Source organism: Sphaerodactylus townsendi, linkage group LG02, assembly GCF_021028975.2.
Source record: "Sphaerodactylus townsendi isolate TG3544 linkage group LG02, MPM_Stown_v2.3, whole genome shotgun sequence".
Taxonomy (NCBI): domain Eukaryota; kingdom Metazoa; phylum Chordata; class Lepidosauria; order Squamata; family Sphaerodactylidae; genus Sphaerodactylus; species Sphaerodactylus townsendi.
The window spans coordinates 57,625,190-57,641,048 of NC_059426.1; the positions used below are offsets into that span (position 1 = coordinate 57,625,190).

The 15,859-nt window shown below is 42.3% G+C and overlaps 2 protein-coding genes and 1 long non-coding RNA gene across 6 annotated transcripts in view; 2 read left to right on the top strand and 1 right to left on the bottom strand.

The window, feature by feature from the left end:
* The window catches only part of MYLK (myosin light chain kinase), a 231,470-nt gene extending 220,071 nt beyond the window's left edge, over positions 1 to 11,399 (top strand). For all 4 annotated transcript variants that reach the window (XM_048486332.1, XM_048486333.1, XM_048486331.1 and 1 more), the window contains 5 exons: positions 2,128 to 2,280; positions 2,968 to 3,091; positions 4,980 to 5,109; positions 7,761 to 7,892; positions 8,916 to 11,399. In XM_048486332.1, coding sequence (XP_048342289.1) covers positions 2,128 to 2,280; positions 2,968 to 3,091; positions 4,980 to 5,109; positions 7,761 to 7,892; positions 8,916 to 9,154 — 778 coding nt within the window. In that variant the 3' untranslated portion in view covers positions 9,155 to 11,399. The remainder of the gene's footprint in view (positions 1 to 2,127; positions 2,281 to 2,967; positions 3,092 to 4,979; positions 5,110 to 7,760; positions 7,893 to 8,915) is intronic.
* Positions 1 to 13,768, bottom strand: LOC125427211. Its single transcript, XR_007243654.1, has 3 exons — positions 13,451 to 13,768; positions 3,957 to 5,079; positions 1 to 2,263 (listed from the first exon to the last, which is right to left on the bottom strand). It is a non-coding gene; the product is annotated as an uncharacterized LOC125427211 (long non-coding RNA).
* The window catches only part of HACD2 (3-hydroxyacyl-CoA dehydratase 2), an 18,369-nt gene continuing 16,229 nt past the window's right edge, over positions 13,720 to 15,859 (top strand). The window contains exon 1 of the mRNA XM_048486335.1: positions 13,720 to 13,983. Coding sequence (XP_048342292.1) covers positions 13,832 to 13,983 — 152 coding nt within the window. The 5' untranslated portion in view covers positions 13,720 to 13,831. The remainder of the gene's footprint in view (positions 13,984 to 15,859) is intronic.

Below are 15,859 nucleotides of genomic sequence, written 5' to 3' on the forward strand. Positions count from 1 at the left end.
TTCCAAGAACTGCAACCGTTTATTCAAACATTCAACAATAAATCCAAGTAAGAACAACTTAGTCACTGATAAATAGCATGCAAGTTACTTCTTGTATAAAGAGCTAGTTCCACATGGCAAGTATTCTTCATGTTGCTTTCATCACCACTATGAACGCAGAGGCGTACACACTGGTGACAAGAGTTTCCACACACCTATTAGACAGCAAGTGGGCATTGTGTCATCTGTGTCATAACCGTCATCACACCTGCGGTGACAGTGCACCCACCCTTTTTTGGGTTCTGTTCTTAACATGTGTACTATAACAGTTGCACTAAAACTTGTAATAGATGTGGCAATAGTATTGACATACAAATAATATCTCTCTGGCTGATGTAGCCTCTCCATTCCTTTCCAGGCAATCAGAACAAAACCTTTCTCAATTTTTCTTGTTATCTCTGCAATGAAAAAGCCTGCATACTTCATTAAAATGAAACTAGAATTTCAGTAGAAACCAAAATAGATGTAGCAACAGATTATTATATCAATTTAGCACAGCATTAATTAAAAGAATCTTAACCTGCTAAAACCGATGTCATGGCATAGCAAGGAAAACTATTTTGAGAAAATGGCACCTGTGAAGGAGGGGCTGATAGCAGGAAAATGGTGCCAATGTGGATGGGGTTTTCACAGCAGGAAACTGAATACTGTTTCTTCTGCACAATGTGCCAACATATTTAGAAAATGATCATACTAAAACAGGAAGGGGCATACATAGGACAAGAAAAACGTGGGCACAGGATGACTAGACATGCTGTTGATGATCCAGAAAAGTGGTCCAGTTCGGAAGCCAAGGCAAAGAAACACCTTCCTATGGAAACAACAAAGGTCACATGCGATCTGAAACCTGTTGGATCCAAACCACAATGTCAGAGGGAGATTGTAATATGTAATTATCTTTTTTAAATACTGTGGCTAGGACGCAACAGTTGCCTGGCACAAACCAAAGCCACTTTTGTTCCAACTAATCGAGGGATCTCGTTTCTGCCAGTTCTTCTTTCTCTATGCAGGCCTATGTTTATTCATTCTTAAATTTATTTGGAATGGAATGTTTAATTTGTATACCACCCTGCCCCGAAGGCATAAAACAATAGTCGTAAAATTGGCAACATCAGCAATAAACAGCAAATCAAATTATTCTTGCCACCTATCTGGTTCTGGGATGTGGCTTGAGGGTGGGAGAGGTTGGACAGGTTGGGGGTGTTGACCTCAACTAAATACAGATTAATTACATTAATACTGACCCTTAATTTCTATATAGCTGAGCTGGAAAAAAAAAAGTAGCTATTTTACTTCATGTCTAGAAAAATGTTCGATGTGACTCAAAGCATTCATGATTTAACAGTAGCTTGGGTTGATGAAAAAGTATTGTATTGTATTTCATATTCCCTGGGACCAGAAAATCAACTCCATATGAAACTACCTGAGGTGTAGGCAGCCATTTAATTAGGGTTTGTACAATTGCAAGTTATAAAGTCGATACTGAACTACTTTCATATCAGAACACCAATCCTAAAATTGTTGAGGTCTCACAATGATGTTATCCATTGATTTTATTATCCTCTACATTATGAGTTTTTTTTGTAGTGAGACGTGTGAAATGGAAATAATTCTAAATAAGGATGAAAGGTTCATGTATGATATGAAACATCTGGATTTTTTTTTAATTCAAAAGACTATTCCAGGTTTTTGGTTCCCTCTAGTGGCTAAATGATATTTTTCTTTTTGTTCACAGTTTGACAGATATTTGAAACCAACAAAGAACACAGTTCACATTATTATTTTCTTGCATCCTATAGGAAATTGTAGGTGGATTCCACATGGGCCAAAAACAGTGGTGTGAAAATGGTGTAAAATGGTTTAAAACGGTATAAAAGGGTTTACACCATTTTCGCATCGTTTTCACACTGCTGTTTTTGGCCCATGCTAATCCACCTAAAAAAATTGCTCCTTTAAATACTGGCATGGATTACAGAGACCATCTGAAAATGATTTTTATCTCATGGCCTTTAGAAGTATACATTTGGAAACAACACATACATTAGACAGATTGACTCTTGCTATTGTGGAATGTATTTTAATTCTCAGGGTCAGTGGACTTTCTCCTTTTATGGGTGATAATGACAATGAAACCTTAGCCAATGTTACTTCTGCCACCTGGGATTTTGATGATGAAGCTTTTGATGAGATCTCAGACGATGCCAAGGATTTCATCAACAACCTTCTAAAGAAAGACATGAGGTAAAGATGACTTTATATTCAAGATGTTGCATATTTTTTACTTTTATGAATGAATGACTCTCACCCAACTACAAGGATGCCCTGTTGTGCATAAATAAATCTCTCAATTTCTTCAAGAGTCTCATTATTATCACAATTCTGTATGTACCTGCACTGCATTGGCACTCAGGTGATACATACCACCTTGCTTGGGACTGTATCTTTCCCATTTGTGGAAGAACCACATTTCTTTAATTGCCACATTTCTTTTTTCTTGATCATTCAGAACTAGCTGTAATTTAAGAGGCAACATTTGCCCCATATATAATTTTGGAAATAGAAGTACAGCATTACACTTCTAATTAAAAAATTTATGCTGCAAATATTGCAGGATCACAGAAGAAACCTTGGCTTACAATAAATCTGTAGCAGTTTTACATTACATTACAAATAATATAATCCATGTTCACTACCACAAAAGTTACCAAAGAGTTGATTTTGTCTAAAGGACTTTTTGTGGGCAGTGTGATGAGCATGGCTGTTCTCTTAAAGCAGAAACATCTTGATCTACATAATTCAGTCTGTTTAGTTTGCTAATTTATTCAGTTTGCAACAACATGTAATCTAATTTCTTCCCTGTGCCATTACAGAAACAGGTCTGTTCAGTAAATATTGCAATCCAAACTGGGTTTTTTTCTTAACTCACAGGGACCGCTTGGATTGCACACAATGCCTTCAGCATCCTTGGTTGCAAAAAGACACCAAACACATGGAAGCTAAAAAACTGTCCAAAGATAGGATGAAAAAGTACATGGCCAGAAGAAAATGGCAGGTGAGAACCTGTGGTGCAGATCCTCACTACCGTTGTTCTAGTTCAGGGGTAGGGAACCTTTAACACTCAAAGAGCCATTTGGACCCGTTTTCCACGGGAAAAGAAAACACTTGGAGCCGCAAATAATTTTTGACATTTAAAATAAAGATAACACTATATATATAGGGTTTTTTTTACCTTTTACTCCGCTCATTCTGAGAAGTGCATGGATGCGCCCGCCCTGCTGCCTGCAGGGCGGGCAAGGATAAAGCCGGCGGCTCGGCCTTGCCAGCCGCCGGGAAAGCGCCTGCCCCGCTCCAACGGGGTGGGTGAGGGGGAAGCCCGCGGCGTGGCCCAGCCGACCGTGGGCAGTTGGTGTGCCCACCCTGCTGCCTGCAGGGCGGGCAAGGATGGGGCCGGCGGCTCGGCCTTGCCAGCCGCCGGGAAAGCGCCCGCCCCGCTCCAACGGGGTGGGTGAGAGGGGAAGCCCGCGGCGTGGCCCAGCCGACCGTGGGCAGTTGGTGCGCCCACCCTGCTGCCTGCAGGGCGGGCAAGGATGGGGCCGGCGACTCAGCTCGTGGAGCCACAGTGCAAGGGCAGAAGAGCCGCATGCGGCTCTCGAGCCACAGGTTCCCTACCCCTGTTCTAGTTCATTATTTTGGGACTATTATGAGAATGGCAGGTGCTTTGGTTGGAAAGAAGACTCTACATCTTTTGCAGAAAACTGTTGCAGACAGGGAAAGTAGCTGTATCTAGCAAATGAAGATCTTGCATCAGGTCATCACCATGAGTATTTGAAGTATTTTGAACCCCTTTTCTGAGACACCGGGCGAATCCCCATTGGGAAAATAAACCTTGTTCCCCCCAGTTCTATAAGATACAGCACCTTTTCATCCTGGTCTCTGCCTCCCCACCGCAGCGTGCATCTGTTGAGGGGTTCAAAGTTAATCCCACGATCAAAAACTGTAACTATTTCCACGAGCCCATGATCTGCATTGCAGCTCTTTAGTTCATCGTTCCGATTGACTGTTGTGTTGGGGCAGGAATGCAACCCTGCAGCCCCTCCCCTCTGCTCGAGGAAGTCTTTTTTAAAAAAAAATTCCAGCTGCGCAGCTTCATAGAAAGATAGGATGTTTATTTTTTTAACTTTTTGGCTGTGCAGCTTTGTTGGTACACACACTCAGTGCTAGCTCTCCTTCTCTTTGTAGGTTCATGCCTACAAAACCACGACCAGCACAAAACAAAAACCTTCGCGCGTTCTGTGAAAAAAATGAACCATATTGCTTTTCTGCTGCCTCCCCACCGATCCGGCCTCAGCCCGGGTTTTTCAAAAAGGTGTACCTTCTTTCTGGTTTTTGAAAAATGCGGGGTGAAGGGGTGAGCACGCAGCAGGACCGGGACGAAGCCGAGTTGGGCACTGAAGCCGTGGGGACTCCTCGCTCAAACCGGGACTTTTACCATGAGAATCACGTGCTTTTTTGACCGTGGGGAATCGCCCACCAAGAAAGGAGGGGAAAGGGGTCAGTATGATGAACTCCATAAACGTGAGCAAAACATTTCCCCTTAATTACATAATGTTTTGCTGTTACTCCATACCTGGCTATCCTTGGATACTTTCACCATGCCTTCTGTTCTTGCCATTTCCAGCTGCTCTAAGAATGCGTGTATCGTGCAAACAGTGTTACTTGCTTAGCACAAGGCGATGGGAAATCCTTGTCAGGACATTGTGACCCTTCCATTTACATTTCCCCTTGTCTTCAGGAACTGTCTTTATAATACAAGCAGATGTGGCACTTGGCCTGGAATAATTGTGTCCTTTCTCAATTAGTCCACTTTTTAGCTTTCAAACACTTAACAAATGAGGAATTGAAAGAATGGATTCATCAGACGCTTCTGTGTTATATTGCAGAAAACAGGCAATGCAGTCCGTGCCATAGGGAGACTATCCTCAATGGCAATGATTTCTGGTCTAAGTGGAAGAAAGTCCTCTTCAAGTTCACCAACCAGCCCTGTTAATGCAGAAAAGATAGAAGCGGAAGGTATGGAAAATCTAATGTATCTGAAAGCACGGCAGTTTGAATTAGTATATAACGAGTTGGACCAAGTACAGAATTTCTGCTTGTGCTGTCATTCTTGCACATGTGGAAATGCAGGGGAAAGACTGCAATAGATATTTGCACTAAATCAATTTTAATGTAATCCTATTTGCATTTCCACTTGCACAAAGTGTTAAGCAACCACTTTCTGGGCGTTATGATTAGAGTGAGATGTGTTTCAAGATCTTGTGCAAGAAGAGCTAAATCCATCCTCTTGTGCAATGCTGGATCCAAGCGAATGTGTAGAACTTTTTCTCTTTTCAGGAGGCTGGGGATCTTTAAACAAATTTGTTTAAGTTATTCAAACTTAAGTTATTCAATTCATTTTTATACATAACTTGTTTTATCGGAAAACAGATTTTTGATTGCAGATTTTTTACCAGCATCAATTGGGATGAAATTCTCAGGGACTATATTCCAAGCTCAGGAGATACTCCTTGCCAAATTTTAGACAAATAGGAAAAATGTCCCAATTCTATAAACAGAGCAAGACAGAGGAAGCATTCAGCTAAACAACCCCCCCAAAACACATTGCTCATACTCTCCTCAGCTAATAATAAAAAACCCTACCAAGCAAGTACAAAGGACATAATGAAGAGTAGCAGTGTGTGATTTTTTCTTCTGCTGTCTTTCCTAAGGGAAGAACTATGTAACCCTTCAAGCCCCATTGCTCTAACTATCATTTGGTTGACTTTTTTTAACTGTAGAGAGTGGTGCTCACTATGGGCACTTTCACACACGTAGAATAATGCACTTTCAATCCACTTTTACTATTGTTTGCAAGTGGATTTTGCTATTTTGCTCAGTAAAATCCAGCTGCAAAGTGCATTGAAAGAGCATTTAAAGTGCATTGTTCTGCATGTGCGAAAGTGCCTTAAGTGTACATACTATTGACAAATGGCAGATGGTGTCTGATGGAACTGGTGAAGTATTTGCCTTTTCCCAAATAGGCGCAACACCGCTGGATAGAATAAGAATCAAACAGGAACCATGTTTTTATAGAACTAGCTAATGAGCCAGCAGTATACATACTTTAGAAAGTCCTACCAATGAATTCTGTTCAGAAACAGATTCTGATTCTGCTGTTTGAAAAATGTCTTTTTCAGTTATGTATCTACTGAGTAACTTTCTCCTCACTCCCCCCTTCTGATCTTGAATTCTAAAGCCGGTGTCAGAAGAGTGGACAGATCCCAAGATCTATTAACATTACTGTCTGGCATGATTTTTTCCCATTTGGACTGGTTATCATACCAATATTTGTGAACATAGGTTTTTTTGGGGGGGGGTGGGGGGGGGTTTAGTTTGAGCTTTTGTTATTTACTATCCAGATAACACATCTCCTAATGTGTACAACCTGCTGTGTTGTTTACTTTGGTATCTCTTTCTTGGCCTGGCCTAGCCCTGCCCAGGGGTTATTTTCAAATTCCTGTCCTCTCAAAGCTCAGGTTAAGAGTCAGTCCAGACGTTTATTTTTCCTGCTTGTGCATACAATCCTCCACAACTAACTGGCTGTTAGGCTCAGCGCAGCTTGACATATAACTCCTCCTGAATGCAGAGTGTTATTATGCCATAGGTATGGAGCAGTCCATAGCTACCCTGTATATCCTCTATATGACAACCAGGTCATGACGAGTCACCCTGCAGATGTCAGCCCAGATTGTATGACTGTCAGCTCCTAGAATGTACAGTGATAATGTGAATTGATAGAAAATGTCAAGGTCTATTGAACAAGACTAACTTTAATGACTTTCAAGACAACTCCTGCCTTTCACTGTTTAGTGTGGAATCAGTGCACAGTTAATGTCGATGAAACTATCACTCTTTGAGAATACTCAAGTGAGCAGAAGCAGATTTAAATGAATCCAACTGCATTAGATAAAAGACCAGAACAAGTAATGAACGCAAAGCAACAAGGGAGGGCCCATGAAATTCACATGGGTGGGGGAAATCCCATTTGCAGAGCTGGCACGAGTCATGTTGGAGAATAGCTGTGGTGATTTTTGTGCATGCACAGATAATACTTTTTAAAAAATTTAATTTCAAGGAAATGTTTAACATTTCAGATTTTTCTACAAACCTGGGGAGTCCCCCAAGCTTGGAGAAAAGTTTGTTTAATGTCTGTATGGCGCCAATCCACATACTTAGGTATCCACACATGGTGGCCACACATTGCTGCTAGTATATGGATACTGCAGTTTGAAGCTGGGGCAGAATACTGCTGTCTGCATTCCTGGCTGGCAAATGGGTGTTAGAATATAATGGATAGAATGTCTGAACTCTCTACCAACTTATTATTTATTTAATTCATTTATATTCCACCTTTCTCTTCACTGGGGACTTCAACATCATCATCCTCTCCTCTGTTTTATCCTAAACAACTCTGTGGGGTAGTTTAGGCTGAGAGTGTGTGACTGGCCCAAGGTCACCCAGCAAGGTTCCATGGTGCAAGTGGGGATTTGAGCCTGGGTTTTCTAGATTGAAGTCTGATGCTTTTAACCCCTTCACTGCATTGGGTATCACTTCTATGGAATTACTGAGAGTACAGGGAAATTTCTCCCTAGAAGATTTTACAGACCTTTGTTTACTCTCTGTAGATGAAGCTGCTAACGCTCTCCTGGAAGCAGTTGATGAAGAAAGGCCCCATATGAAGCCATATTTCTCTAAAACAATTCAAGATATAGAGGTTGTGGAAGGCAGTGCTGCTAGATTTGACTGCAAAATTGAAGGTACCTTTTAGCTGCTCACACAGCATGATTCTTTTTGTTACATTTTCACCCTTTGGTGACTTTCATCTTGTCTGCCTGTTTCCTGGTTTTTTTGTGTAACCCACAGAAAAGACATTGCAATTAGATATTTCTTGTTGAGCCTCTAGATCCGTGGTGGAGAACCTTTGGCACTCCAGATGTTATGGACTACAATTCCCATCAGCCCCTGCCAGCATGGCCAATTGGCCATGCTAGCAGGGGCTGATGGGAATTGTAGCCCATAACATCTGGAGTGCCAAAGTTTCGCCACCACTGCTCTAGATGGTAGTCTACTTTAACAGGTAACTACATCCAAGTTTCTGGAAGCAAAGAAACCTGCGTGCGTATTCATAGGAATTTTACTGCCATCGTTTGGGAGGCCGGTTGCCAAATCAAAAGACATGCTGAATCGCAAGACAGTTTGAAGGAAGCACTGCAGTCTATTGGGGGACCAGCAGGAGCACTAGACCTACATATATGTAGGCTAACCACTGTTAGTATTGTGAAATAAATACAACAAGTCCCATGGGGAAAAAATCTCTTCCATCTCTAACTACTACAATGAATAAATTGTTTAAAACAGCTGAACATACTGAGGATCTGAGTTATGTACTTCACTGAACAAAGGGCAAAGGTATCTAGCCCTAAATTGCCCTGTGCTATAAATGCATGCCTAAAGGCCAGTTCCCACTTCACCGGGAAGACACCGACATTGTTCATTATGACACAGCAGTGCACATGTAACCACAGTGTAAAGGAAGCTGTAAATCTTCATGTCTGTAAGAACACATGATTGGCTGTCATTTCTAGACGTCTTTCCATCATATGTTAACACACCTACATTTTCCCCACCCTTGCTTCTCTCCATGTGATCACTGTGTTGCAAATAGATGAACACATGGTAGGCACGCTCACTATTGGAATCTTCGCTAAGGTTTTTAAAGGATAGACACTCTGAAATTATTTGAGTAGATTGCCCTACAACACCTGCTTTTCTTGTCCTAGGCTACCCTGATCCTGAAGTGATTTGGTATAAAGATGATCAATCTATCAAAGAATCCCGGCACTTCCAGATAGACTATGATGAAGATGGAAACTGCTCTTTAACTATTTCAGAGGTTTGTGGAGATGATGATGCTAAATACACCTGCAAGGCAATCAACAGTCTTGGGGAAGTCACCTGCACCGCAGAACTCATTGTAGAAACAATGGGGAAAGAAGGAGAGGAGGAGGAAGAAGAATAAAGAAAACATGAATGGGAAATTGGAAAGATCATCTGGTGAAAGACTTTTTCTAAGGCTCATGCAGCATGGCATTCGATCATGGGTTTTTGGTTCATTTTCATCAGCACAGGCAGTGGACATCAGTTTGTTTGTATTTATGGGCATTAACTTGAATTAGCAAGCACTTTAAATGGTTGTTGTGCTTGGATTTAGTTTAAGTTAAAGCATGAATTGCAGAGTCCAAACTATGAGCATGAACTCACTGTATGGAATCCTAATATACAGTTTCAACCTGTCAACAGTTTCTTTGCTGAGTTCACTGATCAGGGGAGGGGGAGGGAACAGCTGTTCTCTTAACATGGAGAACTTGTAAAACCTGGGATGTAATCTTTTTAAAAACACCTGCACATTATGCAATTTGTGTTAATATTTCTGAAATCAGTGGCAATTACATGGATGCAAGAGTGCTTTGAGAACTTGGGGCACAATCCATCAGAAATATCTCCTGCAAAGGCCCCACTGAAAAGAATACAGGCTGCCATGAGTACCTTACGTACACAAAAATCTCCTGGCCAATTGTCTTAGGAATCTAGTTTACATCTCTTGTCAAGCAGCAACTACCTGTCCTTCATACCATCCCATAGTATGTTCATTCATATCCTCAAGTGAAGTACTTTCTCCAGCAGCTGGCTTTTTTTCATATTTAAAGCATTCTTCTTCTTAGTTTCCCCTTGGAGCATTATGACTTGCAGATTTAAACAGGGGTACCAAGGTTTAAGCTAATATAAATATCTGCTTTAAAACTAAACCTTCCAGCTTGACTGCTTTGAGGATCATAACCTAAAAGTAGTTACCTACATTTTTTTTCATAACTTGGCAGCAGTTTTCCCCTTCTGCACTTTAATCAGTTGAATCTTACAAGGGTTTATTCTCACATCCATTTTTTCCTGCGTCAGCAGTAGGGAAAGATCTCTCTGTTAACTGGCACATGTAGGATTTTCCAGACAGCTAAAAATCTGACATGTGCACTATTTTGGATGTGACAGCATCTGAGTCCTGGAAAAGCTGGTGGTCTGACACATCCTGCCTGCTCCATCACTGGCTGAGGTGGTATAGGCCACTGTTCCCTCTTTCAGACAAAAATGGCCATGGAATTCTTCCCTAATCTGTTTTAGCTAATAACTGATTCTTCTCCCTGGGAAACAAAGCTTGAATGTGGTCAATAAATGTGTAACTTTGTTGTCAGACTAAAAGAAAAGGAGATTGTTTCAAATATGCTTCTGTTACACAGCACACAGTTATGCAAGGTTGGTGGTTGTGTGCCTGTGTATCACAGCTCAGGTTTAAAACTTACTTGTAATTATTTGGTGATTACATAGATTTATCTCTGCTGATGATTAGCAGGAAACTGGAGTAGATGAGGAAAGGGAGTCTAGATTATGAGTTTCTCTGTGTCTTCCAAAGAGCCAGAGTTTAACTCAATATCTTTGAGGCTAACGCCTTAAAAATATTTTAAATGGCAATAATTGATGAAAGGTAATCTCTTCTCAACACTGATTAACATATTCAGATTAATCAACTTTTCTTTCAAAATTAGCAACAGCTCAGAAGCGATAAAACATTATGCATCATACACAAATGACAGTACACTGTTTGCGCATTGTTCCCATTGCGTGGCTTTTTGCACTTTGTGTGTAAACTGCAAAAAAAATTGAATTTAATGTTTGACTCTTTGAAGAACGCACACAACAGCTTTAGCTCCTCAAGGGGGGTATAAGTGTACTTTAATACAGATTTATACAGTATCATTCTTAGTTTGGTTTATATGTCATAATCTTATGTGTTCTATATTATTTGCTCATCTGCCTGTTTAAAGAAGCAATTCAGAAGTCCATGTATGAAGCTCACTCACAGTTGCTGTGGGCTTTTACAACTGCTTTTTCTTTTTCCTGCTAGGTTGAATTTACCAGCATGTTTTTTTCTTTCAAAGCAGATAAAGAATTGTTGTTATAGTAAAATATAATTGTGGCCACAGATTCTTATACGGAAATGTTTTAGTAAGATTTAGTGCATACAGAGCATTTTCACGCATGTTTTAAATGTATTAAAATGATGGGGTGTATTTTTTGTATTGTATACCTTAATTAAATATATACAGAGGTTTTCTGGTTTCTTGAACCATGAGAACTGCAAGATATGAGAACACTACAGCTGTAGTTACTCACGATTTCTGAATAAACAAATACCACAAAGCACCGTGATATAACCTCCAGTTTGTCCAGTCCTATCCGTCAACTCAGTTCTTGCAGCATTCTGTCATCATGTAGGATGACTGCACCTGCAGGTTACACCATGTGTATTGCTATGGTGAGAAATCTGATTACCTCACATGCAGCATTTTCCCACCTACACATGCACACTTTCCCAACATGAGTAGGATAAGGTAGGTTGCATGAGCTGCAGCAATGCTACTTGAACAACTCTTTCTACCCAAAGATACCCAGCTGCTTTTGGGTACTACCTACGGATTTGCATGTAGTACTTGACTTAACAAGTTAGTGTTCCATTAGTGTACAGATTTTGTGAAGACAATCACATTGCGTATGGTGTCTTTCAAGTTATTTCTGAAGCCTAGTTAAATCCCTTTTTGAAAACCCAGCTCTGGACTCTGTGTTAGAGAAGCCAAATGGCACAGCTATCTAAATTCAAGTAGTTAATCATAATTAAATCAGTTTCAATTCAACAAAAATCAACTTAATTTTAAGTTACCAACTTCCCATGTATTCAAAGTCTGAAAACTCAATGCCTGCATAACTGCCCAACATATTCAAATGAAGGATTTGAAAATGACAAGGCTATTTCATTGTTGTGTGCAAATGCACAGGTTTGTGTGTAAATTTATATTTGGTGTTGCATATTCGTGTGAAGGAACACAGGATCTCCCACCCATTTATGAATGCTGGTTTTTTTTGTTTCTTACTTGTGAAAACAGTGCTGCTTACAATAAGCTGAAAATAATCCAGGACTACTCTGCCTTTACATGAGCCAGAACAATGTTGCAGCACCGAATCACCAAGAGAACCTGAAAAAAGCCATATCAGGTTTTTTGGGTTTCCCCTTTTTCTAGAAAAAGAAGGTATTTGGCAGAAATAAGCCAAACGTGATTTGTTTTTGTTTTTTGGGGCTGGTTCTCAAGCCCCCACACCCCCAATCTCACCATTTCTCAGAACAATGTGGACTTGGGAAAAAGCAGTGGAGAGCTTCAGTACTTGAATGGGAACATTCAGTTGAAGATGCAGTGGGAATAATGGGTAATTTTTTAGTTCACATTTTAACCTGCCCCTCATCAGTAAAAGTTAGGGGGCCCCCAATAAAAATTTGCATTTGCAAGCTTGATGAACCAAAGTTGACTTAATTTGATCTGCAAAATAATGCAGATCTAAGGTGTCATAAGCCAACAATGGGAGGCCTTAAGACATGCTGAGGCCTTAAACTATGTCATCTTTATGGGGCAACATAGTATTAAGAACTGTGGTGGGATCCAAAAATTTTAGTAACAGGTTCCCATGGTGGTGGGATTCAAACTGTGGCGTAGCGCCAATGGGGCTGGATGGGGGCGTGGCCGGGCATTCAGGGGCAAGGCATTCCTCAGCAGGGCTGTGGCAAGGACGCAGCCATTGCGCCAGTCCTTGGGTGGGAAACGAATGCACGCAGGTGCAGGCTGCCATGCACACTGGTGTACCTCCTGCTAGACTGCTTCAAGTTCTGCGCGCTACAGCGGAGGAGGGGCGTAACTAAGGCAAAAATCACGTGGCAAAATCACCAATTAGTAACCCCCTCTCAGCACACACAAATAATTAGTAACCTACTCTCCGGAACCTGTGAGAACCTGCTGGATCCCACCTCTGATTAAGAAGCTAGGGCCTCTCAAAATCTAAAGCCTTACACTGCAGCACACATAGTTTATGGAGGATTCCACCTTCAGGGCTCGGAGAGAAATATTCCTCCAGCCTGGGTGTCGTGAAAATTCATGAATTTGAGCAAGTTTGTTTTAAAACATTTGTATGTTGCCTTTCCACCCAATTAGGGACCACAAAATGGCGAGCATAACATTACATTCGCTGGTCTTTATAAAATTGCATGCCACGTGTCATCTATTTAGTGCTGTTGCAACAACCTGGGTGTTCTCGATTAAAACTGCGTGGCCAGTCACGGTCTTGCAGCCTCACTTACCTCACAGGATTACTATGAGAAGCGGAGGAATGGGCAATACCAGCAGAAATCACCACAAAACTAAAGTAAAAAAATGCTCTTTACCTTTAATACAGGCTTAACTCTATGGTATTTACCAGGAGACCTTCCTTTCCACGGAAGCGCTTCGCCAGCCTATATCCGCATATCAGGCCTCTTCTAAAAGGGGCAAGCCATCACGAAAGCACGGGCGGGAGAATATATAAGCGTGAGGTGACAAACGTGTAGGCTGCACACGAGAGTCCGTGAACTTCCACCTCACAAGCGTCTTTCGCGTAGAGAGGGCGCCGTGAGGGCGCAAAGCCGCTTCATTCCACGCCTCTCCGTCGCTGCAGGCGTGGCCGGGCCCATTCCCCGCCTCGCCCTCCCTTAGCCACGGCGAAGGAGGCGGAGATCCTCGGCAAAGCCGTCCGGTTGCGCGCACTGTCGGGAAGCCAGCGAGGTGCCATGGCGGCCTCCTCTAGCAGTGCCAGCCGTCGCGCGGATAACGGCTACGGCGCCAACGGCCAGCAGCAGCCACCGGGCTCTCGGCGGCGGAAAGGGCCCGGCGCTTTGGCCACGGCCTACCTAGTCATTTACAATGTGGTCATGACAGCCGGGTGAGCCACCGGTGGGAGGGGGGGCATATTGCGGGGAGGTGGCGATGGCGGCGGAACGGACCCGCCTCAGCTGCAAGGAGGGCGACAGGGCCGCTCCCTCTGGTCTGAATATGCCTGGGAAGGCAACCCCCTCCCCCCGGGGTCTTTCTTCTTTTGCCCCCACAGCTGTGGCTGCGCTCCTTCTCCATATTATCTGTAATGTCTGTGGCTTCTGACACCCTCCTTATCTGAGGAGTTCCTTTTCCGTGCAGGGAATGGGGGTGGGTGGGGATGGCGGTCTTTTCAAGCTTTCCTTTGCTACAACTGGGGAGGGGAAAACAGCAACGCTTGGCGCGGCTTCCCGAGTGGGTCTTGGCCATCCTCCCGCGTGGCACTTCTCCATGTCGTGCTCTTGGCCTCCGGCTAGCAGCAGCTGCTGCGGTCTTTGATGGCCCGTGACGACTGGGAAACACTTCCCCATAGTCACTTCCGATTCATTTTTTAAAGCTATAACAACTGTATGTGTCACAGAAACCTGCCCTAGGATGATTTGCTTGCAGCTTCCCGTTGTGATTTACACACCTACATTTGCTTATTGTGTAGTGGTTGAAGTGGCCTTGGGTTGTTTCTGTTTCTGAAGCCCTGGTGTCCATATAAGAACCGCAGCAGCCCCCCTGCAGTATTGCCTGCCAGTTACCTCTTCGGGCCCCATCCCTCTCTTTCCCGAGCACCAGCTGCTTAGATTGCTGCAGAGCTTATAATTTTGAACTTTGGTTGGGTAGCTGGGACATGCCTGTGTATGGGCTGCTGTGATTTAATTCATCTGAGCCTTCTGAGGCCCCTTCCGCACATGCAGAATAATGCACTTTCATTCCACTTTCAATGCACTTTGCAGCAGGATTCTACTGTGCAGAATAGCACATTTGCAAACAACTGTGAAAGTGGATTGAAAGTGCATGGAAGGCGTTATTGTGGATTGTGAAAGTGGATTGAAAGCATTATTCTGCACATTTGGAAGGGTCCGGAATCATGACAGAGTAAAGGGAGGTGCTGGGACACAGAGTAAATCCTTGTGCGACACTTTTTTGAGTGAGGTGATGTGGAAAGAAGTTTGCTCATGAGCTTTCATAATTCTGATATAGATCAATCTGTCTTGCTGGTGTTGTAACTGTAGGCCAGGTATGCCGTTGTGTTGTGTATCTGCTTCCATGTGTGACTGAGTTGTTTATCTTTGAACTTTGGAATTACTTTTGTAATTCAGAACATAATACTGGCTCAGGGCAGTAGAGTTATGAAGAAATCGGGCTGTGGTACCTGATGCAATCTTATAGTTGAGGGACGGCTATACTAGTCTGTTACCAAAAAAAAAAAGACTCTTGTGGCTTGACTCTTGAAGAGTTTTATTCTAATGTTAACTGTCATAGATTACATTCTACTTCAGACACGGAGTGAATCATCACTTGACATTCATTTTATGTAGGAGGTTTGAGTGGGAGGGAAAAATAACCAAATAAGCAGCAGGGCCAAGAGATCCTAACATACAGTAAGAACAATTAGTTGTATTTTATGAACTATTCAGATTTAATTTGGAATGAATACAAAGACTATTCATTAGGTGTGCTAAGCTAGTCACAGGTAGACTGTTAAAGATTTTTTTCTCCTGATGCTTTGTTTAAACTTTCTGTGAATGTGGCATTTTGTATAATTATTTTGTCTGTAGTGAATCTACAACTCCTAACTGGAAAATAATTCAGTGAGGGAAGTATTTGAAAGGAAAAGAGATGTAGCATTCTGATTCACCACATTATAATCCACCGCTCATATGGAGGAATGACGAATCAAATTCAGTTCTCCAAGATTAGAGTCCGCCACTCTTAACCACTACACCATGCTGACT